This window comes from Mandrillus leucophaeus, unplaced genomic scaffold (assembly GCF_000951045.1).
Source record: "Mandrillus leucophaeus isolate KB7577 unplaced genomic scaffold, Mleu.le_1.0 Scaffold445, whole genome shotgun sequence".
NCBI classification, from domain to species: Eukaryota; Metazoa; Chordata; class Mammalia; order Primates; family Cercopithecidae; genus Mandrillus; species Mandrillus leucophaeus.
In genome coordinates, this window is record NW_012104754.1 from 1,579,602 (window position 1) to 1,603,609 (window position 24,008).

General features: G+C 49.7%; 1 protein-coding gene across 1 annotated transcript in view; it reads right to left on the reverse strand.

The window, feature by feature from the left end:
* Positions 1-2,423: 2,423 nt before the first annotated feature.
* Positions 2,424-24,008, reverse strand: part of TRIO (trio Rho guanine nucleotide exchange factor) — a 283,878-nt gene continuing 262,293 nt past the window's right edge. Inside the window, 10 exon segments of the mRNA XM_011994189.1 lie at positions 2,424-4,746; positions 5,365-5,503; positions 8,009-8,209; positions 9,942-10,020; positions 13,890-14,011; positions 14,279-14,441; positions 14,656-14,683; positions 15,511-15,649; positions 19,745-19,992; positions 23,390-23,568. Of these exon segments, the coding sequence (XP_011849579.1) occupies positions 4,204-4,746; positions 5,365-5,503; positions 8,009-8,209; positions 9,942-10,020; positions 13,890-14,011; positions 14,279-14,441; positions 14,656-14,683; positions 15,511-15,649; positions 19,745-19,992; positions 23,390-23,568 (1,841 nt within the window). The 3' untranslated portion in view covers positions 2,424-4,203.

The window sequence follows — 24,008 nt, forward strand, 5'->3', positions numbered from 1 at the left end:
AGGGACAGAGTTTCTCCATGTTGGTCAGGCTGGTCTCCCAACCTCAGGTGATCTGCCCGCCTCGGTCTCCCAAAGTGCTGGGATTTCAGGTGTGAGCCACCGTGCCCAGCCTAAGGGTACATTTCATAACAATTGGATGTGAATCTACAATGGCTTCAAAATAAAAGGTACAACCTACTTTTAAAAAGTACGTAATATATGATTTTACTTAAAAGGCAAACATATCTATGAATGATAGAAATCAGAAGAGTGATTGATTACCTCGGGAGGGAGAGATTGACTGGGAAGGGGTGAGACAGACCTTCCTGGGGGGGATAATGGATAACAGAAACGTTCTATAGTTTGCTTTGGGTGGCGATCACAGGTATATACATGTATAAACATTTATTGACTTACGTAATTTTCTGTAAGTTAAATCTCACATAAATAAATATAATATGGAGAATCGATCAGTTCCAAGAATTACTCCTTTCTTTACAATTGTCTCGAAAATGTACAGGAGAAAGGACCTCTCCTTCCAGTGGTCTAAGATGGTCTAATATTTGTAGATATGAACAAGGCTATTCCAAAATTTATGAAGGCAAAGGAACTAGATTAGCAGAAACAATTTGGAAAACAAAAACAAAAACAAAAACAAAGTGGGGGTAGGTCTACTTGCTTTCAAGACTTACTGTGTAGCTACAGTAAGCAAAGACCTCATCTAATAGATTATTGCTTACTATGAGGTTCATAATTCTGCTAAAACATTGATTTCCCCCTACTTGTTAGGGCTAAAGAGAATCCGAGTTTTTAAAAGATTACAGTAACTTGCAGAATGAAAAACACCTTGGTATTTGAGAAAAAAAATCCAGTGATCATGACAGACCAAACGCCTGAGGCTCTTTCACTGGGCACAGTGAGCTCTGCTAATCTTACAGGCAGAACCACTCCATTCAGCAACTGTCCCATTTAAAGGACACCACCACATACCCCTCGCCTCCTTTGTGTTGCTCAGAAGGTGTGGCACTGTGGTGGGCCAGGCAACTCCCCCTGGGGCAGGATGCTGTGCTGGGCAGGTGGTAGATTAGAACCAACCTTGAATTTCCGCCCCCTCCAGAGCCCACTGAGCCATGGGTACTGCTGGGACTTGGGCGGGCACACACCTCAGGGAGTTAGCTTCCCATGTCCTGACTTAGAGACTGCACAAGTGTCCTTTCACATCAGCCTTCTATTCAGGATTTCCGCAAACAGATGAGAAAGAATACTTGTTCTTCATGGTGTGTTGAACAATAAAAGTCGTCAGCCCAGAAGGAAAGCCAGAAAGAATCAAGAGAGAAGATATGGTCATTGGAAAAAATAAGCTACTGTCAGCAGCCCGGCTGGCAGAGCCGGGGAAGCCACTTGGCTGCAAGTCCCCCGGACTGGGTGGGCTCAGGGCCGAGGTCGAGGCACCACTGGGGAACCTTCTCCTAGCTGCAGGATCTTTGTTCTTAACCAAATGAAACGGTTTCATTTTCTTCAATCTATCTGGACGTTACCTTTGCTTTTCTGAGGCCAGGATGGACGAGCTCTTCCCTCAGTCTAATTCTGAGTTCATCAGGCGACAGGGTGCCTTAGCTATTCTAACCAGGACAAGCAAGCTACAGCCTCGCTTATTCTAACCAGGACAAGCTACAGCCTCGCTTATTCTAACCAGGACAAGCAAGCTACAGCCTCGCTTATTCTAACCAGGACAAGCAAGCTACAGCCTCGCTTATTCTAACCAGGACAAGCAAGCTACAGCCTCGCTTATTCTAACCAGGACAAGCAAGCTACAGCGTCGCTTATTCTAACCAGGACAAGCAAGCTACAGCCTCGCTTATTCTAACCAGGACAAGCTACAGCCTCGCTTATTCTAACCAGGACAAGCAAGCTACAGCGTCGCTTATTCTAACCAGGACAAGCAAGCTACAGCGTCGCTTATTCTAACCAGGACAAGCTACAGCCTCGCTTATTCTAACCAGGACAAGCAAGCTACAGCGTCGCTTATTCTAACCAGGACAAGCTACAGCCTCGCTTATTCTAACCAGGACAAGCAAGCTACAGCCTCGCTTATTCTAACCAGGACAAGCTACAGCCTCGCTTATTCTAACCAGGACAAGCTACAGCCTCGCTTATTCTAACCAGGACAAGCTACAGCCTCGCTTATTCTAACCAGGACAAGCTACGGCCTCGCTGTGCACAGGCAGTCGACATTCTGGCGCATACCAGGGTCTCGAGTGTGGCGTCTGAACCAGTCTGCAGGAGGCTGAGCGACTCCCATTTCTCAGTGTGTACAGAGGCTTCTCAATCCAGTACATTCTGCCACCTCCCACCATGAGAAGCCTCTGCGCCAGTCTCTCCCTCAGCCATCTGTCTTTCCGATTCCACAGTGACCACTTTAAATAAAAAGCCTAACACAAAAATCAGGCAAATATGTTTAATTTTTTAAAATAACTGATGGCAAAATAAAATATTTACATCACATCATACTGTGTAAACATGTAAGGTCTCTGTACAAAGAAATATACATGCAAAATAATGTAAAAATTTAACTGAAATAATAAAAGAAACAATACACAAATAAAAATCATGAGGTTACGAATACACATCCAGTTTTGAATCCAATTTCTTTTAAAAAGTTTCTGTACAATTTTACAAGAACCAACAAAAACCCAACAAAAGAATAAATAAAATACATTGGAAGCTGCAAAGCTTAACTACGCCAGTTTATGGCTCAAGACCCAGGTGTCTGGCTGGCTTGGGAAATGGGCTGGTCTCTTTTGTAGTGCAGTTCACACGAGAAAGATAAAAAGACATCCAGAAAACCTCAAGGGTGCCCAGAAACCCAGCCTCCTTGAGTTGAAAGGACTCCCCACGCCAGTGCGAATGCTGCCACAGTGACTCGGGCATTGGGTACCAGCCGCAGGGCGGCCAGTGCTTAATCGGCTTTTATTTCTTACCAAAAGCTCAAAACCCAGCCAATTTTTGTACAGAAAGTTGAAAGTCAAAAAGTCTAAAAAGTAGTAAATGTCCAGACTGATTTTGGGAAAAAAAATAATACTTTGGCATTCTGAATAATAGCATAATAAATTTTAAAACATTACCCTATTATCCAGTTTTATATTCAGAGTATGAAATCACTTTTTACAGTCCTCAAAACCAACAAGTTTCACGAAAAGTCTCCTTGAACCGATGGCACAGGGCTACGACCCTACCCACCCACCCGCCAACCCCAACACACACACAAAACCATAAAGCTCACCATACGAAGTATGTGCTTTTTCTATATATTTATTACAGGTACAACAGAGGTCTTCATAAATAGTTGCATAAAATGTTAAAGCCACAACATTGCACATGATATGAAGTAAAACCAAAAAACCCCCAATGAGTGCATTTACAGTATTTTCATCTGACTGTGTACTGCTCAACAATCTGATTGACGGCTTGGGGCAGGAACAGGGGGAGGGGCAGTGGGGCAGGACCCAACCTGATGTCTTCATTTGCTGGGCATACCCTCGGACCCCCAGAGGAAGCCCCAGGCGGTGGGTGGGGGGTGGGGAGGGGAGGCAGGTGGGAAAACCACAGACCGAAGGCAGGAACAGTCTTATATACAAGTAAGGCCTACATTTCATCAGAGCAAAACGATTCATTCTATTTTATGCAAAAGTTTGAGGTTGAATGCACGTTTCAGAAGCCACGTCTGGTGTGAGACGCACACAGACGAGGCGCCTGGAGAAGCTCAGAGCCGAGTGGACTCTGAGCCCTAGACAAGGCCGTGGGAGTGGCCGCCACCTGGGTGCGTCTTCCCCAGAGACGCACAGTATCTTTGTTCGTTAACACCAGTGGTTGAACATAGGCATTTTGTTTCCTTGAATAAATCTTGAAAACGTTAAATTTGCAAAATTCTATTCATGTTTGTTTAAAAAAGTATCTTTTTATTTTTTGCAGAAACCTGAATAAAATACTGTGATACAGCAATGCGACCTCTGCCTTGGGCAGAGTGTAAGTGACGGTCCTCCACCCCAGCGCAGCTTGCAGCTCTGTGTCCAAGCACTGCTGAGCACAGCCCACTTGGAATGCAATTTCACACGATGAACATACCGGCAGCTGATCAGTTATATTTGCTTGTTTTTCTCTTGAAAATTCAGATTAACAGCTGATTGGCAGGTGAAAGAGAATGAGAAAGAACTTCTGGATAGGTCAAACTCTAGGCAGAAGCCTGCTCTGCAGAAAGTTTTTAATGCTACGGATAGGTCGAACATCATTCTGGTGTTTGCGCCGCTCAATGAAGGAAGTCAGTCTGGACGTGTCGAGGACGCCCGTGCTTCTGCCGTTGCCCGCCTGCAGCCACTGCTCCTGGAGGGCCAGCGCAGCCGAGGGACGCTTGGCGGGGTCCTCCTGCAGGAGGAAGCACACGAACTCCTTGGCCTTCTGGCTCACTCCTTTAAAGTAGTCATCTGGGAAGCTAAAGTCTAAGCGGCAAATGTTCAGGCAGGTCTCTTCCACACTGTCGTCCAGGAAGGGGGACACGCCACTAAGAAGTACGTATGTGAGCACTCCAACACTCCACGTATCTGAGGTCAGGGAGACAGGGTTCCCGAGGATGATTTCAGGGGCTGCGAATTCAGGGTTCCCCAGTAACTGGTGGATGTAGTAGGTCGTGTTGAGTTGAACAGCATCTCCAAAGTCAGCCAGTTTGATGGTTGGCTTGGCTAAACTCTCATCCACTAAGATATTCTCAGGCTGGAAGACAGAATACAACTGTCATTTTCAGACCAGTCCAATCTTAAGCTTACTCATGATGATGGGCGGGACTCTACGGTGAGGTGGAAGGAATCTATGATGTCAACTAGGACAAGCCATGCATGTGCAAAGCAGGCCGGACCCTCAGCTGCCTGCCCAGGGTGAGGAGGAAGAGACGGCCCAGAGGAGCTGGGACCCAGGTTCACAGAGCAGCTCTCTCTGGCGATCTAAGGGCCAAGTAGCCTATTGAAACCAGGCTGCTTTCTGAAGCTGGCTGTTCATTTTCCTCCCAGCACCGAAGGGAATACTCTCTTTCCTGCCTAAGCTACCACTGCACCCGCCACACCCACCAGGCAACACTCATGGGGACTTTCTGAAAGTCGTGGAAGGCTGGGAGGGCTCCAGTGTTTTACCCAGTGTACTCTTGACTGTGTGCATCACTGAACGCAAACGCTTAGAAACAGAGATGAGCAACCAGTGCTAATCAGCTGCCCCTGCTACCCTTTTTGTCCCTAGTCGCTCGGGCACTCCTGGCCTGGCTTCAGAGCGGGCTCTGTGTCCCACATGGCCAAGCCGGTGTGCTCGGACCCCCCTTCACCTGCCCGGGGCCTCACCAACCTTTAGGTCCAGGTGTGCTATCCTGCAGTTGTGCAGGTACCGGACAGCTTCCAGAACCTCCCCCAGGTGCGCCCTGATCTTGCCTTCGGTGAGGCTTCCCCATCGCACCACGCAGTCCAGGAGGCGACCCTGGTCGGCCCTACAGAGGCAGGAACGGGTGACTGTTACGACGTGCTTTCCTTTCCAGACCTCTTCGGGCTAGTAAGAAGTAAACATGTCAGATCTGTCACCTGTTATGAATGTGTCATCAGGATCTCAGGGCTGTGCCTCTAAGGTGTGCCCAGACAAGGAGGGGATTTTTGTGAAGCTCTGATGGGAAGACACGAGTGGGGAACATGGTGTCTCCATCTTAAGAGGGAAGCCAGGGGTAGAGCGGCCCAGTCAAGGGTCCAAACCCGCCTGTTGCGGGGGATGGCGTGGCCTGGCTGCCGGCAGTGCCAGGCACAGCAGGCATCCTGTGGTATCTGCTGAAGGAAGGCATGTAGACCATGCTTCTCGGAGCTGTAGTTTCCTCACCTGTCAAATGGGCCACGGGAAGACTCACTGAGATCACGTAACCACAGGCTGGGCAGGAGGTGGCCCAGTCAGTGCTCAGCGTTGGACTCAGAAGGCTTCCTCCTCTGAAATTACTGTTCGTGCTAAAAAAACACTTCCCCAGCACTGCCAAGTGCCAGGGGCTCAACGCCTTCTAACAACTCATTTAATCCTTATGACTGTCTGTGAAGTGGGCCTTGCTGTACCCATGTGACACATGAGGAAACTCAGGCACAGAGAAAGCATGAAACTTGCCCAAAGTCCACCGCTCCAGGGTGGAGAAGCCAGGACTGGACTGAGGTGGTCTGGCCCCGCCTCTCTCAACACCGGCCTATGCTGCTCTTTGCAAAACAGAAATCTGTAGGAAGATCAGCTGCCTGTCTAGCAATGGGGAGTAGCCTGTGAGAACTGGAGTAATGTGTCATGAAAACAGATCCTATGAACAGGATGGTGAGGCCAAACCATGTTGTTTCCCAGAAATGACGGCTGAAAGCACTGAAATGTCAGTCCAGAAACGAAGGCCTTGTAGATTGATGACAAGCACTCAAGCCACAGTCTTGTTAAAACTCCCCGGGGAAGGTGAGCAGTGGCTGTTGGTCACCAGCGTCTGGAGCCAGAGAGGAGACCTCCCAGGTCCCGAGGCTCCCAGGCCAGGCCTCGGCTTGGACGTCAGCTCTTCCACACACGTTGCACCATGTCGGCCCCATGCCAACCCTCCGAAGCCAATGCCGCTTTTAAGGATACCCAGGGTGAGAAATGAGCCGATGGGAGGGAGGGCGGGGACTGAGGCCCGGCCCAGGCCCGTGGACCTCCTCTCCGTACACATTGCTCAGGCTCAGGTGCGCCCCACCGTCTGCCCTTCTGCCACGAGATGTGTTTTCTATTCTTGGGAGAGGGGCTGGAAGCAGGTCCCCATCCCCGTGTTCTGGGGGAGGTTTTAGCTGTGCAGCCATGGGTGGGAGGCCTTCCTGAGACATCCAGTGTCACCCACGGCACACGCGCTGCCCGAGGAAGCTGGTAAGGCTGCATGTGGGGCCACACGGGACCCTGTGGCAGCCTTGCCCTAGGAAGGGTATGGGGAGGCATTCATAATTTCTTTAAGAAAAAAATGACAATAACTACAACATCAGGTACAGGGCCTGGAGGGAGCTCCTGCAGGCGAGGGGCCCCGAGCTGGAGTCCGCCCCTGCATGACCCCATGGGGGTGCCCCGCTAATTCTGTCCTTCCACTGAAGAGCTACGCAAACTTTCCAAACAGCGGCAAAAGGTTTTACCCTTCCCCGTGGAAAAGAAGTTGCAAATGAAAGTAAACGTATAAAATGACTCCCCCTAAAAAGGAGGAGTCGACATTTTTCAAAACTAAATGCACAGACGTTTGGGGCGGATGAATCTGTGGGGGTCGTCCCTGCCTTGTAGGAGGTTGGGCGGCATCCCTGGCCTCCGGCCACTCCCTGCCAGACGCACCCCCAGCTTGAGCTCTCCTGACATTTCCATGCGAACCCACACCTACATGAGAACAGCTCCTGAGGGACACAGGTTTCCAACTTTTCTTTACGTGACTGAATCATTTTCTGATCTTATGAAGGAGCCCAGTAAGTACAACGGTGCCAGTGGGGCAGCTCTGGTTGGTGTGCCCGCGCCCCCTCTGTGGAGGACATTCTGCAGGGAGGTGCGTCTTACCCTCCCATCCAGCTGGCCTGCCCTTGGCAGGAGGCCTGAGGGGCAGCGCTGATCCGGGGTGAGCTGCCCCTGCACAGGCTAGGGGTATCAGGTCAGCCTCCAACCACGAATGGGGGCTTGGGTCAGCACCAGAGACAGCCTGGCCTCACGGGACCTTCAGAAATGGGAGGGCGTCTCCGGGCGGCTGAGTGTGTCGGGCGTTCCACCCTAGGGGTGACTGTCCTTCATCAGGCAGCTGCCCCGTGAAGACCACACTGCTTTCTGCCATTACTGGAAGGCTCAAAAGCTGTGGGCTGTGACAGTGAAGATGTTTTTTAGTTCTGTACATTCTAAAAGCCCAATATCTATCCCTCTTAGAGAACAAACGGCAACAACAAAACCCTAAGGCGGCGGCAGAGAGCTGGGGGCGGAAGGCCAGGTGTGTACGCACATTTCTAAGACCAGGACGTAGCTGGTGGGGGTCTCGAAGGTGTCGAGGAGGCCGACGAGCAGGGGATGCTGGAGGCTCTGCAGGATGCCAAGCTCATGGGTGACCTGGTCGCGCTTCATCAACTTCTTGTTCACAAACTTAGCAGCCACTGCTCGCTTGGTTCCTTTCTGATCACATTTCTTAACGACAGAGAATCTGCCCCTGTAAAATATGTCAAGAAGACCATTTGCAGAGGCTGCTGAGGTCTGGCACCGAGACTCACTCTGTTATCCTAAATGGACTGGCTGTGTGGTGGCCCGGTCCTGTCCAGAGGCCCTGCTCTCCTGGCCACTCCACGGAGGAGCTGTGGTGCCATGGCCATCCCCCAAATCTGCCCTTGTCCCCGCAGCCACGCGATTCTGCTGGTCCTCCCTCCCAGGCAGCCTTGGTTTCCTCACATTGGTGGCTGCTTCCCAGCACCGCGTGTGGTAGAAGTGACAGGGCAAGACCTCTGACCCTCGGCCTTGCCAGGTGGCTCCCCTCTGCTCCCCACAACGTGCAGAAGCCAGGATGTCTGCTCACGCCTCCCTCAGCCACCCTTCCCTGCACGTGTGAAAGGAGCGTCTGCTGTGGTCACTGCCTCAGCCTCGCCCCTGTGGGTGTGAGTGTGGGGCAGGCACGAAGACCCTGGAGCTGCACCTGATGACCCACTTCCAGGGACTGGTCACACCTCAACGTGATCTGGATGAGGCTTTGGACCTCAGATGGGGGCCTGAGGTGGGTGAGTGCATTCTGCACGCGTGAGGACCAGGGATGCGCCTGTGGTGGGCAGGCTGTGCACAGGGTTAAAGGCCACGGCTTTGACACGTCTCTCACTCGGAGGCGGGGGCTGTTCCTCCCCTTGAATCAGGGCTGCCTGGGGCTGGCTCTGGCCCACAGGGTGTGGAGGACGTTGGTCGCTGATTTCTGAGGCTCAGCCTTCAGAGGCCTTGACGCTCCTGCTGTTCTGGAATGCCACTGCCCTCACGTGGGGAGGCCCAGGGTGAAAGTCGATGTGGAGAGAGGCCAGTGTCGCAGACAAGGCCTCTGACACGCACGGGGCATGGTGCACCAGCTGACCAGGCCAGGAGGGGCCAACAGAATAACGGCCCCATCTGCACACCGCACCAGAAGACACACGTCACCACTGTCCTAAGACAGCATGTTGGTGTGACTTTTTATGCAGCCAGAGACAGCTGACAGAGACATCAGCAGGAGCCATGTGACCAGTTACGGCCTCAGGAATGGAAGCCAGAGGGCGCCGCTGCTGGAGTTTCTGGGGGAGTTCTTACAAAAGGACGAAGGAAAGCGGTCATGCTCCGTTGACCCTGCTCTTCCTGCCACATGGGACACAGCACCTGGATATGTGTGCTGTGTGGCCCTGGAGGCAGAGCCAAGAGAGCCGGGCTGTCTGATGGCACTGCTGGGCCACCCCTGGCTCGGCTGCCCCTCATGAAGAGAAAGAGCCCCCTAGATGGGAAACCTCTCTTAGTTTGTGCAGGAGGACGCTGATACCCCATCTGATTTTACTGTCACTCCTTGAAGTCTCCACGCACAAGCGAAACGTGAAGGACACAAGAGGGTTAAGAACTACAGGAAGCGTTTGAAAGACTCCTGAACTCTCCCAAGGATGGCACAGAGCTACCACTATCCTACACGCACAGAGGGAAGCAACTCCTCCCCATCGAGGGCTGGCTTGTGGCATTCCGCCTCTCTGCTGGAACCCGAGAGGAAAACGGCTTCCTTACTTCCCCAGTGTTTAGCATCTAAAGGCAATGAGAGTTACGATTCAAATGCAAGACACACAGCTTCCAACTGCTGGCAAGATAACGCGGCTTGGCTTTAATCCCGCACTCTCTGGTATGTCTTCCCTGCACTCTACTCTTTCGGAAGGCATTCTGGTTGTACCTCATACCTGCCAAGCTCAGCCACTTCACTGTAGAAGGAGTCAAAGTTGTCTTTCCAGGTCACCATGATCCCATCCATCCCTGGACCTGCAAGAAGAACAGCACCTGCCTGAACTTGTTTCCCGTGGAGCTTCTTGGGTAAGAAGGCTATCGCCACGCACTGTCCCTCACAGCAGCTGTACATGGCCCCCCGGCACCTGCCACATGGCTCACAGGAGTGGAGATGTGGTGGGTGCATGAAGGACACACAGACACTGGGGCTTAGTGTGAAGGAAGAATGCAAAATATTTCACTAATAATTTTTCAAATTAAATACATGTTCGTAAAAGCTGCTTTTACTTTTATTTTTAAAATGTGTTTACTAGAAAAATCTAAACTTGCACATGTGGCCTCTTTTTGCTTCTACTGGACAGCACTGCTACAGATGGTCCTCCCTGTTCACCTGGCTGCACTGCCTCAGGGCTAGGCTGTTCTCTCCTCCCCACGCCTCCTTTCACAGCCATGCGAGATCAAGAGTCCACAGTATTCACTTAACGTTCACAGAGTTTTACATGGTTAATAAATCATAAATACACTACAAAGAGAATTTTATTAGGAAAGTGCCAACTGTAAATCACCTGTTAGTAATGAATCCTGTGTACACGTCCACAGGAACAGAAAGCATCCTTTCTAGAGTCTTCCTGTGAAAAGAAGCACTAAGTGGGGGAGCCCCACGTGGCCCCACTGCCAGGCAGCCCCTGGGAAGCACAGCTGCCACTGTGATTCTAAGCCTCCATGGGAGGCTGGCCCTCCTGACCCAGCTCATCCAGCCTCCTCTCCCCACTTAGTTCCTCTTTCAGCCCGCTCACCTGACCTGCAGTCCAGCCCAGGCTGAGCATCTGTCCACCCCTATCCTCACCTGGGCTTCTTCACCTCTCCCCAGGTTGTCACTGGGAATGTGTTTCCTTAAACCATGTCCAAGCTGACTTGTCTAATCGGGCTCCTCGGGGTGGCGGCCACCTCCTCCACGTGCCTTCCCTGACTCACTCATGGCTGGAAATCGTCTCCTTGCATAGCAGTGGGCAGTCCCGGTGGGTGCCATGTGCTGCCAGCCAGCACAGCTGTCACAGGAGCGCTGCTGACCACTACATGACTATAAGTGAACCCATGTCTGATCCACCTTTGCAGCCTCCCAGAAACCAGAAGAGTGCCTGGCACACACAAAGCCCCAAATCTTCACCGAAGGACACACGAGAAGCAACAGTCACTTCAATCACGCAAACCAAAGGCTACGTTTCATTCTGCAGTCTTTTTTGTTAATGCTGGAACATTTGCACCCCTTTAAAGTGCTTTAGAAATGGTAAGGCTAATTCTGACTGTGTAGGTGAAGGAGTACTGACAGAGAATCATTAATCAAAATAAAATTATTTCACTAGGCAGATTTGAAGCATCTACCAAATCACATTAAAAAATACTGGACTATTATTTACATAAAAGTATTTTTTCTTCTTCTTTTTTTTAACTGAAAGGGCTTGTCTTTTTTAAATAAACATTTTTATTCGAGCATTACATATATACAGAAAAATGGACCAAACATAAATGGCGACTCGGTGCCCACTAACCAGATCCAGAGACAGAGCACCACAGTGGCAGGTGCTCCCCGGCTCCTCTAAAACACACCTTCCTTTCTCCCTGGTTTTTTTTTTTTTTTTTTTTTTTTTTTGAGGCCAGGTCTTGCTCTGTCACCCAGGCTGGAGTGCAGTGGTGCAATCTCAGCTCACTGCAACCTCAACCTCCCAGTGGCAAGTGATCCTCCCACCTCAGCCTCTAGAGTAGTGGGACACACACTCAGCTAATTTTTTGTATTCTTGTAGAGATGGGGTTTTGCCATGTTGCTGGTCTCCAACTCCTGGGCTCAAGCCATCTACCCGCCTCGGCCTCCCAAAGTGCTGGGATTAGAGGCATGAGCCACTGCCCCCGGCACCCTTTTCTCATCAACAGAAGCTTCGGCCCTGGCTGGTGGCATGACAGGGCGCTCTCTGGATGATTCTCTTGGACACAGTTTGGGGGCCTGCACATGTCCTCAGGGTGCAGAGCCAATGCCTCCAGCCTCAGGACTCCCTCTCGTAGCCCAGACTCTGACCATCTCCCTGCCTTGAGCCGGAGCTGGGCTTAGAAGAAGCCTTTGTTTCCTGAGCATCTGAGAACTGGGGCTCTGCAAGGCAGCCAAGGCTGGACAGAATGAGGGCACCCACCCTAGCTTGTGGGGGCAGGAATAGCCTCAGGCGGACAGGAGTGGAGCCATGGGTAGATTTAAAATAAAACACAAAATTACTGATGCCTGCAAACAAAGTGGCTTCTCTCAGAGAACAACTGGAAATAGTTAAGATCATCTTGGAATAGTCCACGTAATTCTTCTGAAAACCTACGGTTGCAGCTGAATTTGTGTGACAGAATTAACCATATACTTGGATTATTTTCCCATTTGCATTTCCAGGGTATGAAGTCTTATTATTATTATTTTTTTTTTTTTGAGACAGAGTGTCACTCTGTCACCCAGGCTGGAGTGCAGTGGCATGATCTTGGCTCACTGCAACCTCTGCCTCCTGGGTTCAAGTGATTCTCCTGCCTCAGACTCACGAGTAGCTGCGCCTACAGGAGTGTGCAACCATGCTGGCTAAATTTTTGTATTTTTAGTAGAGATGGGGTTTCACCATGTTAACCAGGATGGTCTCTATCTCCTGACCTCGTGATCCACTCACCTCGGCCTCCCCAAGTGCTGGTTACAGGCGTGAGCCACCATGCCTGGCTGAATAGTCTACCTTTCTAAAGTCCTTTAGCTTTTGCTAGTGATTTATTAAAAAAAAAAAATCACCTGTGTAATTTCTGTGTTATTTAAAAATTAGAAAATCTTTACTTTTTATTGTTTACTGCCAAATTACTAGATTTTAAAATTTCTTGTTCCATGATCCAAAAAAATCAGAACTTGTTTTCTGATTTACTGTTGTTAAAAACAGGAAATTAAGATACCTGGGACAAAAGTTCTAAGACAAATTCTGCTTACTGTCTACACACAGGGTGCTCTGGGACTCAATCGATCTTTTATTTGGGGTTTGATTTGTCCTCTGGAAGCAGCTCCATTTGTGGTGCAGCTGGAGGATGGACAGGAACCCTCAGAGCCCAGTACTGCATGGCCGGCCTTCCGCAAGATGGCAGCAGAGAGCAGTCCACGCCTTTCTCAGCAGCTATCTACATCAGGCAACTACAGAGCATTTTGAAAGGGCCTAAGATATGGGTTCTGCCCCAAGGAGCTTGCGGTTTAGCTGAGGAGAGAGAACAAGGTCTTCAGACCAGAGCAAGCAGGCCCCATGGCATAGGCCTCCTAGCCAGATGCTCTGGACAAGCTGCTGAGCAGCCCTGGGCCTGGTTCCTCCTGGACAGGGTAAGGAGGGGGCGCATCCACCCAGAAGGGTTGCTGTTAGGGTCTCAGAGGGCCACAGTGCCTGCGCAGGCCCGGGACCCACCCACATCTCCTTTCCTGCTTTTCCCATGCCCATTCTACGTGAGACCAACCTAGACCAGATCCAGATTCAGCTGAGTAGCTGGATCTGAGCGTTTTGAGTACTAAGAGCACGGAAAGCAGCCTGCCCCAACTCAGAGGCTGGTCGGAGGGGAGGGGCCCTGGTGCCCCATGGTAGGCAGCCAGAGGCCTTCACCAGCCAGGCCCCCATCCTCCTCCCAGCAACAGGAGCTCTGGTGTCTCCCCCCACCTTACATAAGGTGCCGAGAGGTCACTCTGCTGTGCCACCCCAGACACTTTGGTCTGCTACTTCCAATTCTCTTTTGCAGCCCCACAGATGACTTATTGTTCTATCTGTCAGGCCACATGGAGTGCGAGGGCAGACTCAGGACTTCCGGAGACTCCTGGAAGACGTGCCCCACTGGGTCACGTAGACTCCTCATAGCACGGTGCTTACCTAGGACCCTCAGGCTGGCCGACGATGAGGCTGAACCCATGTCATTGACAGCGATGCACGTGTAGATGCCGTCATCTTCTGTGGTCACGCCCACAATCTTCAGAGTGGCCTCTCCCAGGTCGCTGCGGCACAGATGGGAAAACACTGAGCGTGAGAAAAGCTGAGCATGTGGCCATCAGCGCTGGCCTCCTCCTTCAGGATCAAGGCAAGGCAGGAGCTCGAGTGCTGATGAGGAGCTGTACACCCAGGCGTGAAATGTGCTCTCAGGGAAGAAGTGGAGTGCCGAAGGCGGCCAAAGAAATCTATCCGTGAAGGAGGAATTTCCAGTTGCCAAGAGACAAGATGGTGCTCCCAGCCAGCGAAACCCACCAGGAGTGGGCCTCCCTCACCTGTAGGAGATGCTGTAGTGACCATCGTTGTTCAAGGTGTTGTGTTCAGGGCCCTTCCAGGTAATTGAGGCTTTGGGGCGGCCACAGACTCGACATCTAAGAACAACGGTCTCCCCTGTCTCACACGTGACCTCACTCAATGGAATGACGAATTCTGGGGGAACTGCACGGGAAAGGAGTTGGTAAAGGCCCATCAGTCCCGGCTCCTCCTCCACACCCACCCACATGTCCCCGACAGACTGATAGGACCTAACCTGCTCTGCACGCCTAGAGCGCCACGGAAAACCCATTTCCAGAGGCCACACGCAAGTACTCTGAAACATGCCCCATAGATCTAGAATCATCTCTACGACTACGAGAAAAAGAACAGAACTCACCGTCATAAATGTAGTTGGGATTGAGAAGCTGAAATGGAAACAGCAAACAAGCATTAACTGAAATCAGCTACTTTAAGGTGTATTACTTTCATTCCAGGGCTACAATTATTGTTGAAAGACTTGTAGAAATTGACTTGCCTGGGCATCAATCAAAACAGACCACGTTTTTCACTGCACTCAAAAGCTTCATGCACACTAATTTGGGTGGGTCTTTTTCTTCCTACCCACAAACACAAAAACACTGCTTAGATGTGTGTTTTTCTCATGCTACAGGCTGAGTCCAGCTGGTCCTCAGATGCCTTCCTAATGCAGAGCCACCAACGCCCTGGCTCCTGGCGCTCAGAGTCCCTTTCAGGAGATACCTTCTTTTTCTCCAGGCAACCCCTGCCGCAGGTGTCAGGCAATCTGATTACAGGACTCAAGCTGACTGAAGTTGTCCCCAGGGGAATCTGTCACAGCCGGGGAGCCCATATGCGCCCCCACATGTAGCCACTTCCCCTCTGCTCTAAGGCAGGAACACCGAAGGAAGCCTGAGCCATAGCTTCTCTGCATCTCCGCTGTTTCTGAGAAGCTAGTCTCTGTGCTTCATTTGCAAACCTAACCATGTTCTTTATAAGCCACAGGTGTACCTGCGGAAGTGTGCAGGGGTCTACCTGGTTCCTTGTAGGACTCACCCATCCCTGTGCCGGCCAGCGTAGTGCCCCTAACAAGACCCTACAGGACACACAGGGCACAGGGCTGGTGGGTGGGAGGGAGGTCATAAGCAAGCCCAGCTTCAGGTCTGCAGAGTCTCTGCCCTCCCTGATCCCTTCTCATGCTGGGATGACACGGGCTCCTGAAGACCCCCGAACACACCTTCACAGATACCTTGTTGCTGAGTCCTTCCCGTGACTTCCTATAACCGTTCTCTAACTTGCCTTCCCTTTTGCCGTCTTTATCTTTTTTCTCAGATTTTTTCCTTAAACGGAGTGCTGTGTGCCAAGATGTTGACTTCCTAGGGGAAAAGAACACATTGTGGGTATTACGCCTTTCCAACATTCACCAAGTGCTACCTGGAAGTGTTAAAGAAAAGCGGAATATTCAACTTATATGTGTGCACGGGGATGGGAAATCCTCTACGAACAGTGACCTCTGTTAGAGAAAATGCTCCTGTGATTCTCCAGAACCAGGAGATAAAACCAACAATCTCTTCAAGTTTGAGGATGAAAATATAAAGGTGCCTGTGATAACTGATTTTATGTGTAACTTGACTGGGTCACAGGATGCCTAGATATTGGTTCAAACGTTATTCTGGGTCCTCTTGTGAGTGCTTCTGAATGAGATGAACATTTGCATGGGTCCAGTAAAGGAAAGTGCCCTTTCTAAGGTGAATGGCCCTCATCCTATCAGTCAAAGACCTTAAGGGAACACAAAAAGTCTGGTCTCCCAAGCAAGAGGGCGTTCTCCAGCAGACTGTCTTCAGGCTCAGCCTGCACCACGTGCTCTCCTGGGTCTGAAGCCTGCTGGTCCACATTGCAGATTTGGACTTGCCAGTCTCCATAACTACGTGAGCTAATTTCTTATCATAAATCCATTTCTGGACAGGCATACCTTAGAGATACTAGGGATTCGGTTCCAGACTACCACAATAAACTGAGTCACAATAAAGTCAGTCACATCAATTTTTGGATTCTTAGTGCATATAAAAATTGTTTATACTATAGTAGAGTCTATTATGTCTGCAACAGTATTATGTCTAAAAAATATACACACCTTAATTAAAAACACTTTATTTGCTAAAAAAAAATGCTATCATCCGAGCCATCAGTGAGTCGTAATATTTCTGCTCGTGGAGGGTCTTGCCTAGATGCTGACGGCTGCTGACTGATCGAGGTGGTAGTTGCTGAAGGCTGGGGTGGCTGTGGCAATTTCTTTTTTTCTTTTTTTTTTTTGAGACAGAGTTTCACTCAGTCATCCAGGCTGGAGTGCAGGGCGCGATCTCGGCTCGCTGCAAGCTCTGCCTCGTGGGTTCATGCCATTCTCCTGCTTCAGCCTCCCAAGTAGCTGGGACTACAGGCGCCTGCCACTACGCCCAGCTAATTTTTTTGTAGTTTTAGTAGAGACGGGGTTTCACCGTGTTAGCCAGGATGGTCTCGATGTCCTGACCTCGTGATCCGCCCATCTTGGCCTCCCAAAATGCTGGGATTACAGGCTTGAGCCACCATGTCCGGCCTTTATCTTTTCTTTTTTTCTTTAAAAAAATTTTTTTTATTGTTTTAGTAGAGATGGGGTTTCACTATGTTGGCCAGGCTGGTCGCAAACTCCTGACCTTATGATCCACCCGCCTCAGCCTCCAAACATGCTGGGATTACAGGTATGAGCCACTGCACCCGGCCTGGCTGTGGCAATTTCTTAAGGTAAGACAACAAGAAGTTTGCCACCACTCCCCTTGTTACAAAAGACTTCCCTGCAGCATGTGACACTGACCGCATTATACCCAGAGTAGAACTTCTCTGGAAATTGGAATCAATCCTTTCAAACCCTGCTGTTGTATTATCAACTAAATTTATGTAACATTCTAAATTCTTTGCCAGCATTTCAACAGTGTTCACAGCCTTTTCACCAGGAGTAGATTCCATCTCAGGAGATCACTGTCTTCGCTCACCCCTAAGAAGCAGCTCCACATCTGTTCAAGTTTGATGATGAGATTGAAGCTCTTCAAGCCACATTTTCAGGCTCCACTCCTGATCCTATTTTTCTTGCTGTTTCTGCCACATCTGAGTTATTTCCTTCACTGAAGTCTTAAAACCTTCAAAGCCATCCATGAGAGTTGAAATCAACTTCTTCCAAACTACTGTTAATTATAACATTCTGACCTCCTCCCATGACTCATGAGTGTTCTCCATGACATCTGGAATGGTGACTCCCCTCCAGAAGGTTTTCAGTTTACTTTGCCCAGATCCACTGGAGGCATCACTGCCTATGTTAGCTATGGCATTACAAAATGTATTTATGTATTTCTTTTTCTTTCTTTTTTTTTTTTTTTGAGACAGAGTCTTGCTCTGTCGCCCAGGCTGGAGTGCAGTGGCATGATCTAGGCTCAATGAAACCTCCACCTCTCGGGTTTGAGCAATTCTCCTGCCTCAGCCTCCCAAGTAGCTGGGACTACAGGCACATGCCACCACACCCAGCTAATTTTTGTATTTTTAGTAGAGACGGGGTTTCACCATACTGGTCAGGCTGGTCTCGAACTCCTGACCTCAGGTGATCCGTCCGCCTTGGCCTCCCAAAGTGCTGGGATGACAGGCGTAAGCCAGCATCCCCAGCCCAAAACGCATTTCTTAAATAAGACTTGAAAGTCGAAATTACTCCTTGATCCATGGGCTGTAGCACGGATGTTGTCTTAGCAGGCAAGAAAGGAACATGAATCTCCTTGCACATTTCCATCAGAGCTCTTGGGTGATCGGGTGCATTGTCAAAGAACAGTAATATTTTGAAAGAATTTTTGTTTCTGAGCAGTACGTGTCGACAGTGCGCTTAAAATACTCAGTAAACTGTGTTGTAAATACATGGTGTACAGATGTGCTGTCAGCCAGGCTCTGTTGTTTCATTTCTAGAGCACAGGCAGAGTAGGTGCCTCTGCCACAGCAGGCATTCCAGGGGGAGGAAGAGTTGTAAAAACCACCATCAAATTCAGTAAAATACTACTCAATGCAGCAAAACCGGCTTCATGTTTCTTAACTGAATTAGCCTTTTGGTATATAAGGTGTGATGATTAGCATGATTCTTAAGGACCCCAGGATTTTCAGAAGGGTAAATGCGCATTGGATTCAACTTCACGTCACCAGCTGCATTAGCCCTAACCCTTTTATGTTACAGCATTAGTTTTCCTTAAACCTCATGAATCAACCTCTGCTAGTTTGCAACTTTTCTTCTGCAGTTTCCTCATCTCTCTCAGTCGTTATAGAACTGGAGAGAGATCGGGCCTTGTTCTGGGTTGGGCTTTGGCTTAAGGCAAGGTTGTGGCTGGTTTGATCTTCTATCCAGACCACTCAAACTTCCTCTGTCTCAGCAAAGGCTGTTTCACCTTCTTACTATTTGTGTGTTTAGTGGGGTCGCACTTTTATTTCCTTTGCATTCACAATTTAGCTAACTGTTTGGTGCAAGAGGCTTAGCTTTCGGCCTATATTCACTTTTGACATGCCTTCCTCACTAAGCTTCTGGGTTTTGACTTAAAGTGAGAGACACATTACTCTTTCACTTGAACATTTAGGGGCCACTGCAGGGTTATTAACTGGTCTAATTTCGATATTGTTGTGTCTCAGGCAGGCCTGAGGAGAGGGAGACACATGGGGGAATGGACAGTTGATGGAGCAGTCAGAACACACATTTATTACGTTTGCCATCTTGTATGTGTGCAGTTCATTGTTCCTCAATACAATTATAATGGTAATATCAAACATCACTAACTACATATCACCATAACAAATACAATAACAAAATGTGTGAAATATCTGAGAATCACCAAAATGTGACACAAATACAGAGTGTGAGCATACACTGTCGGACAATGGCACCGAGAGACTTGCTTGACATAGGGTTGCCACAAAAGTTGCGTAAAAAAGGCAATGTCTTCAAAGCACATTAAAGCAAAGCACACAAAAAACCGGGGTGAGCCTGTGTCTACGCCGACATCTCAGTACACTCCCTACTGGTCCTGCTCCTCTGAAGGACCCCGACTAATATGGGGACTGAGAATGTATTTCAGAGAAACAACGATAAGGGATATTTTCCCCTTAGGTTTCTTAAAAAGCAAAACAACAACACTTTCTTGAGTTATGACTAACACAAAAAGCTGTCAAATGGGATTCCTGAACAATGTGCTAGAACAGGCTATTTCTAAATGCAGATTATTCAAAGACCCTGTGAGTCTGAGTGTGTGAGATGGAAGGCCACCCATCTTCCCACGTGCTCAGAGCTGAGCCTGTACTAACATACCAGCGCGGCTCCCCCTTCCACATGCTTACCCCATCCAAGATCGTGTGCCTCATGGGCGCTGCGCCCCCTCCCTCTGCTGCCTGCCAGGCCACCGTTACTGTCAAGCACTCACTTGAGAGTCCCGTCGGGGTTCTCCACGATGACCGCACTGGTGTGGCCCAGGACAAAGCCCGGAATCCAGCCCTCGGCTGCGGGGCACTGGTCAGTGGCGGCTCGGAACACCAGAAACATGTTCTGCTGGTTGCTGGCCAGAATTTGAACGACCTCTCCTTGGTAGACGTTGATCTCATCCTCCTTCACTGCCGTGTAATCGTGTGTCACCAACATGGTGGAGATGTTGCTACTGCTGCTGCTTTCACTCTGCAGAGGGACAGAGGAAGACAGAGAAAGGCAGGGAGGAACTGAAACGAGACCTGATCACGTGAAATCCCTTGTCAGTGTGCCCCATGGCACCATGACCCTGTGCAGGGCTCACCAGGCCGGCACTGAGAAACTTTCAACGTTTCCTTTACCCTCTGGCTAACTGTGTGCATCTATTTCAATACCTGAAAATGCGATTTCTCTACAAAGCAATTTAGGGATGCTCTTAAAAAATTCACTGCAATAATGACTCTTTGGTTTTGGAAGCTCGTTGCTGACATGCTTAATCATTTCTACTTCTTCTCTTTAAAAAGAAGAACATGGAAACCCTGAACGTAAATCGATCACTATTCTGCTTGGATGGAGAGTGACTCTGCCTCCAGCGTATGAACTTGCTGGGTGTCCCTCTTAGGAGCTTGCATGACTCAAGTGTCCCCAAGGCTCTGCTGCTATGGGAACACATCACAAAACATCCCAGGGCCGCTCGCCACAGGTGCTGTGACTCAAGCTCTGGGAACGGATTCTGGTGTGGGATGTGTACCCCCACCCTTATGCCACTGCCCCCGTGGGACCCGATCTCTTCAGTCACAGGGCTGACATGCAGCAGGAACTCAGTATGTGGTGAGTGGCCCAGTCCATGAGGCAGGATTGCAATAGCAAGACAGAAGATTTCTTAAGACCCTACCCATGCCACACACAGAGTGGTGGCAGCTGCTGAGGAGAAGAAACACAAACGGCAGTGTTTGTCCCAAACTCCCAACTAGTGCGTGGCCTATGGTTCTGGGTGGAGAAGAAATGCAGATCCCCTGACAACTCCTGAAGCTGCATCTTGCCCAAGTCCCCTCTATCTAGTCAGGACGTGAGAAACAGCATCTGGCGCCTCGTTCCCGTGAACTTGTGCTCAAAGGCTTCCACTGAGGGTACTGTTGGGATGTTCATGGATTCCCAAGACTCCAAAGGTGCTAGCTGCTACTGGGCTCTCCGACGCCCGGGGCAGATCCCGGGTGAGTGCAGATGCAATCAGTCAGACAACCCTGCTCTACCGCCTTTCAGCCCTGGTCTACTGAGCCAGTATCAGGACATGCTGGAGCAGGTGGTGGACTGCTGTAGCTGGCCGAGAGGACCAGAGAGGAGAGACCTCTAGCCCTCCTCCACGAGGTCAAGCCTGAGAAAGTCAACACGCCAGCCACTGGGAATTCCAGGTGCCAGGGCTATGAATCTAGACCTGTGGTGCATACTTAAAACATGGTGGTGCTGCCTAGCTTCTGTTCCTTGTCTCTGCCGTGGAGGAGTCTGCTTCCTGTTCTTGTCCCTGTGGGTGCCCACTGGTTGCCTGTGGCCCCTCAGCAAAAAAGGATGCGGTACAGGGCAGGCTTTGGCTTGTGCATACTCATTTATGCATTATACTTTTAGCATGGACTTTAGTATTCTGACTTATATGGCAATGCTCAAGAGTTTTGACATTACAGAGCTAAATTTCCAAGAATATTTAAAAAAAAAACACAACTTCTGCAGCGTACCTGCTTTTGCTAATATACCAAGCTACAATCTCATAATTAGAGTACTTTGCTACTAGAATCATAACTATTAGTATTTTCTGAGCACCTCCTATGTACTAGGCATTTCAAAGTCTATCCTACTTAATTCTCACCACCACCCCCCCAGTGGGCGTGGTTATCAGTCTCTCAGAGTGGAAGGTCAGTGAGCTGGCACTGGCCACCTGGCCTGTGCAAGAAAGGCAGGACTAGAGTGACTCCAATGTGTGTGCACTTTTATTGCTGCCCAATAAAGGAGGCCAAAAGGCTAGACCACAGAGCCACAGGAAGGACTGGTGCAGTCATGGTTTGGGTTGATCCACATGCATGTCACTCCTGCTCTCAGCAGAGCTTTGCAGAAGCTGCACATCTAAAGGGAGAAGGAGGAGCCGGGCTGTGGGCTGGGCACAGCTGCTTGACTGTGACCACAGACAGCTTGACAGAAGTGGTCAAGGAGGAAGGAGGCCTTTGCAGATCTCCAGGGGGACAGAAGTGCCAATACGTGGGGGCCGGGCAGGGCTGCGGCCCCTTCTAACTGATATACTTCAGAGTCCTGGAGGGCTTTTTTTTTTTTTTTTTTTTTTTTTTGAGACGGAGTCTCCCTCTGTCATCCAGGCTGGAGTGCAATGGTGTGATCTTCCGAGTTCAAGCAATTCTCCTGCCTCAGTCTCCCAAGTAGCTGGGACTACAGGTGCGTGCCACCATGCTGGGCCAGTATTTTTTTATTTTTAGTAGAGATGGGGTTTCATCATGCTGGCCTCGAACTCCTGACCTTGTGATCCACCCGTCTCAGCCTCCCAAAGCGCTGGGATTACAGGTGTGAGCCACTGTGCCCAGCCTGGAGGGCATTTTTAAAGCCCCACTTCGGAGCTCTGGAGTCTTCCTGGGCCTCTAGGGCCTTTCTGTAAGGCATTTTGACTTGTCTGAAATCCTGTTCAGTGAGTTCCCTTTCCAGGTTCCCTGCCACATGAGAACAAGTGGGAAGAGGAAGAGAGAAAGCAAAGGCAACTTTCCCAACCTAAAGCTCGCGGGAACATGTGCCCTCTGCAGACTGCGCCTTGGCCTCAGAGAGCATTCGGGATGGAGCCAGGGTGTGGCCATTTTTCATGTCTTCTCATGAATGTCCAGAGAAGACTGGCATTGGCTCCTGTCTTGGAGCAGTTGAAGTGTTAATTTTGAAACACAGCCTCTGAAGTCTCCTGTGCTGAATGGGAATGTCTCCAGGCTATGATGAGCTCCAGATGCTAACTGGCAGATTCAGTGAGGGTCACAGCTATAAGGCCACACCTGAATATTGAGTATCCAACTAAGTGCTGATGGGTATAGCCCGTCACTGGGTTGACTGCATCTCCCCACCACCCCCCACCAGACTCAAATCTGTGCTCACCCACCTAGCATACTTGTCTACCTAGCATGCCCAACTTAACTGAAAGGCCGCCATGCTCTGCAGGACACAGTATGGTGGCCATGACAGCGGATGCCTACCCGGCCATTCAATTGTAAATAAATGTATTAAGACCCATTTGTTAATTTCTTCCCCAATTAAATATAGAGTTTAACAAAATACATAACAAAAAATAGTAGGAAAGGATAAGACCAAGTCAAACCAATTAAGGCATTAATAAGTCCAGAGGAAAGAGAAAGACATGCAAAAGCTAGACTTTTTTTTAATATAAAGAGAGACACAGACCCTTTTAGAGAAATGTATTTAAAAATTTATAAAGCGTTCAAACATACACTCATTAGAACAGTTCTATTCACTCACGCATGCCTTCAGGAAAGTGTTACGGGCCAGGCCATCTGCCCTGTAGGAAACAGGTGGGTAGGGCAGTGAGGAAGCAGGAAACAGAGGGAAAACCCACCACAGCAACCCTTGTGCTTGAGACGGCAGCATGAGTGATGGGCCAGAGGAGGCCAGAGCGCAGCAGGCCACAGGGACCGGCCCCAGCCTGCACTGCAGAGCCGCCTCGCCAGGTGCCCCAGAGCAGTCTCTGTCTTCCAGAGCAACACGGTGACGTAAAGCGTTCCCAGTGGACAGATTCTTTCCCCCCATTTTGTCATCTTAGTTTGCTTTGAGTTGCTGTTGGAAGTTTTCTTGAGGGAATGGTCTTCCCCAGCAGATGAGTCAAAAATGCCGCAAAGATAATTTAAGGCATAAAAGAGCAAAACCAAGCGATGAGCAAAAAGCTTAAAGTGTACAGGTTTCAATTTAAACAGGAGGTAGAGAGCAGGGAAAAGGACCCCTCCAAAAAATAGGTGCGTGAGGAAGGCAGAGGTTAAAAAAGAAAGTTCCAAGGAGATATTCTGCTGGTTGGAAACAGAAGAAACCAAAAGACGCTGCGTTGAGAAGGTTAATGATCGGCTTGCTCTTATTAGAAGACACGAACAAAGCAAGGAGTAGTTAGTAGCGCCATGGGCCAGCCTGCAGGAGGGTTAGCCCGGTCCCGGGTAGAGGCCGCAGCGGGCGGCGGAGAGCGCTGG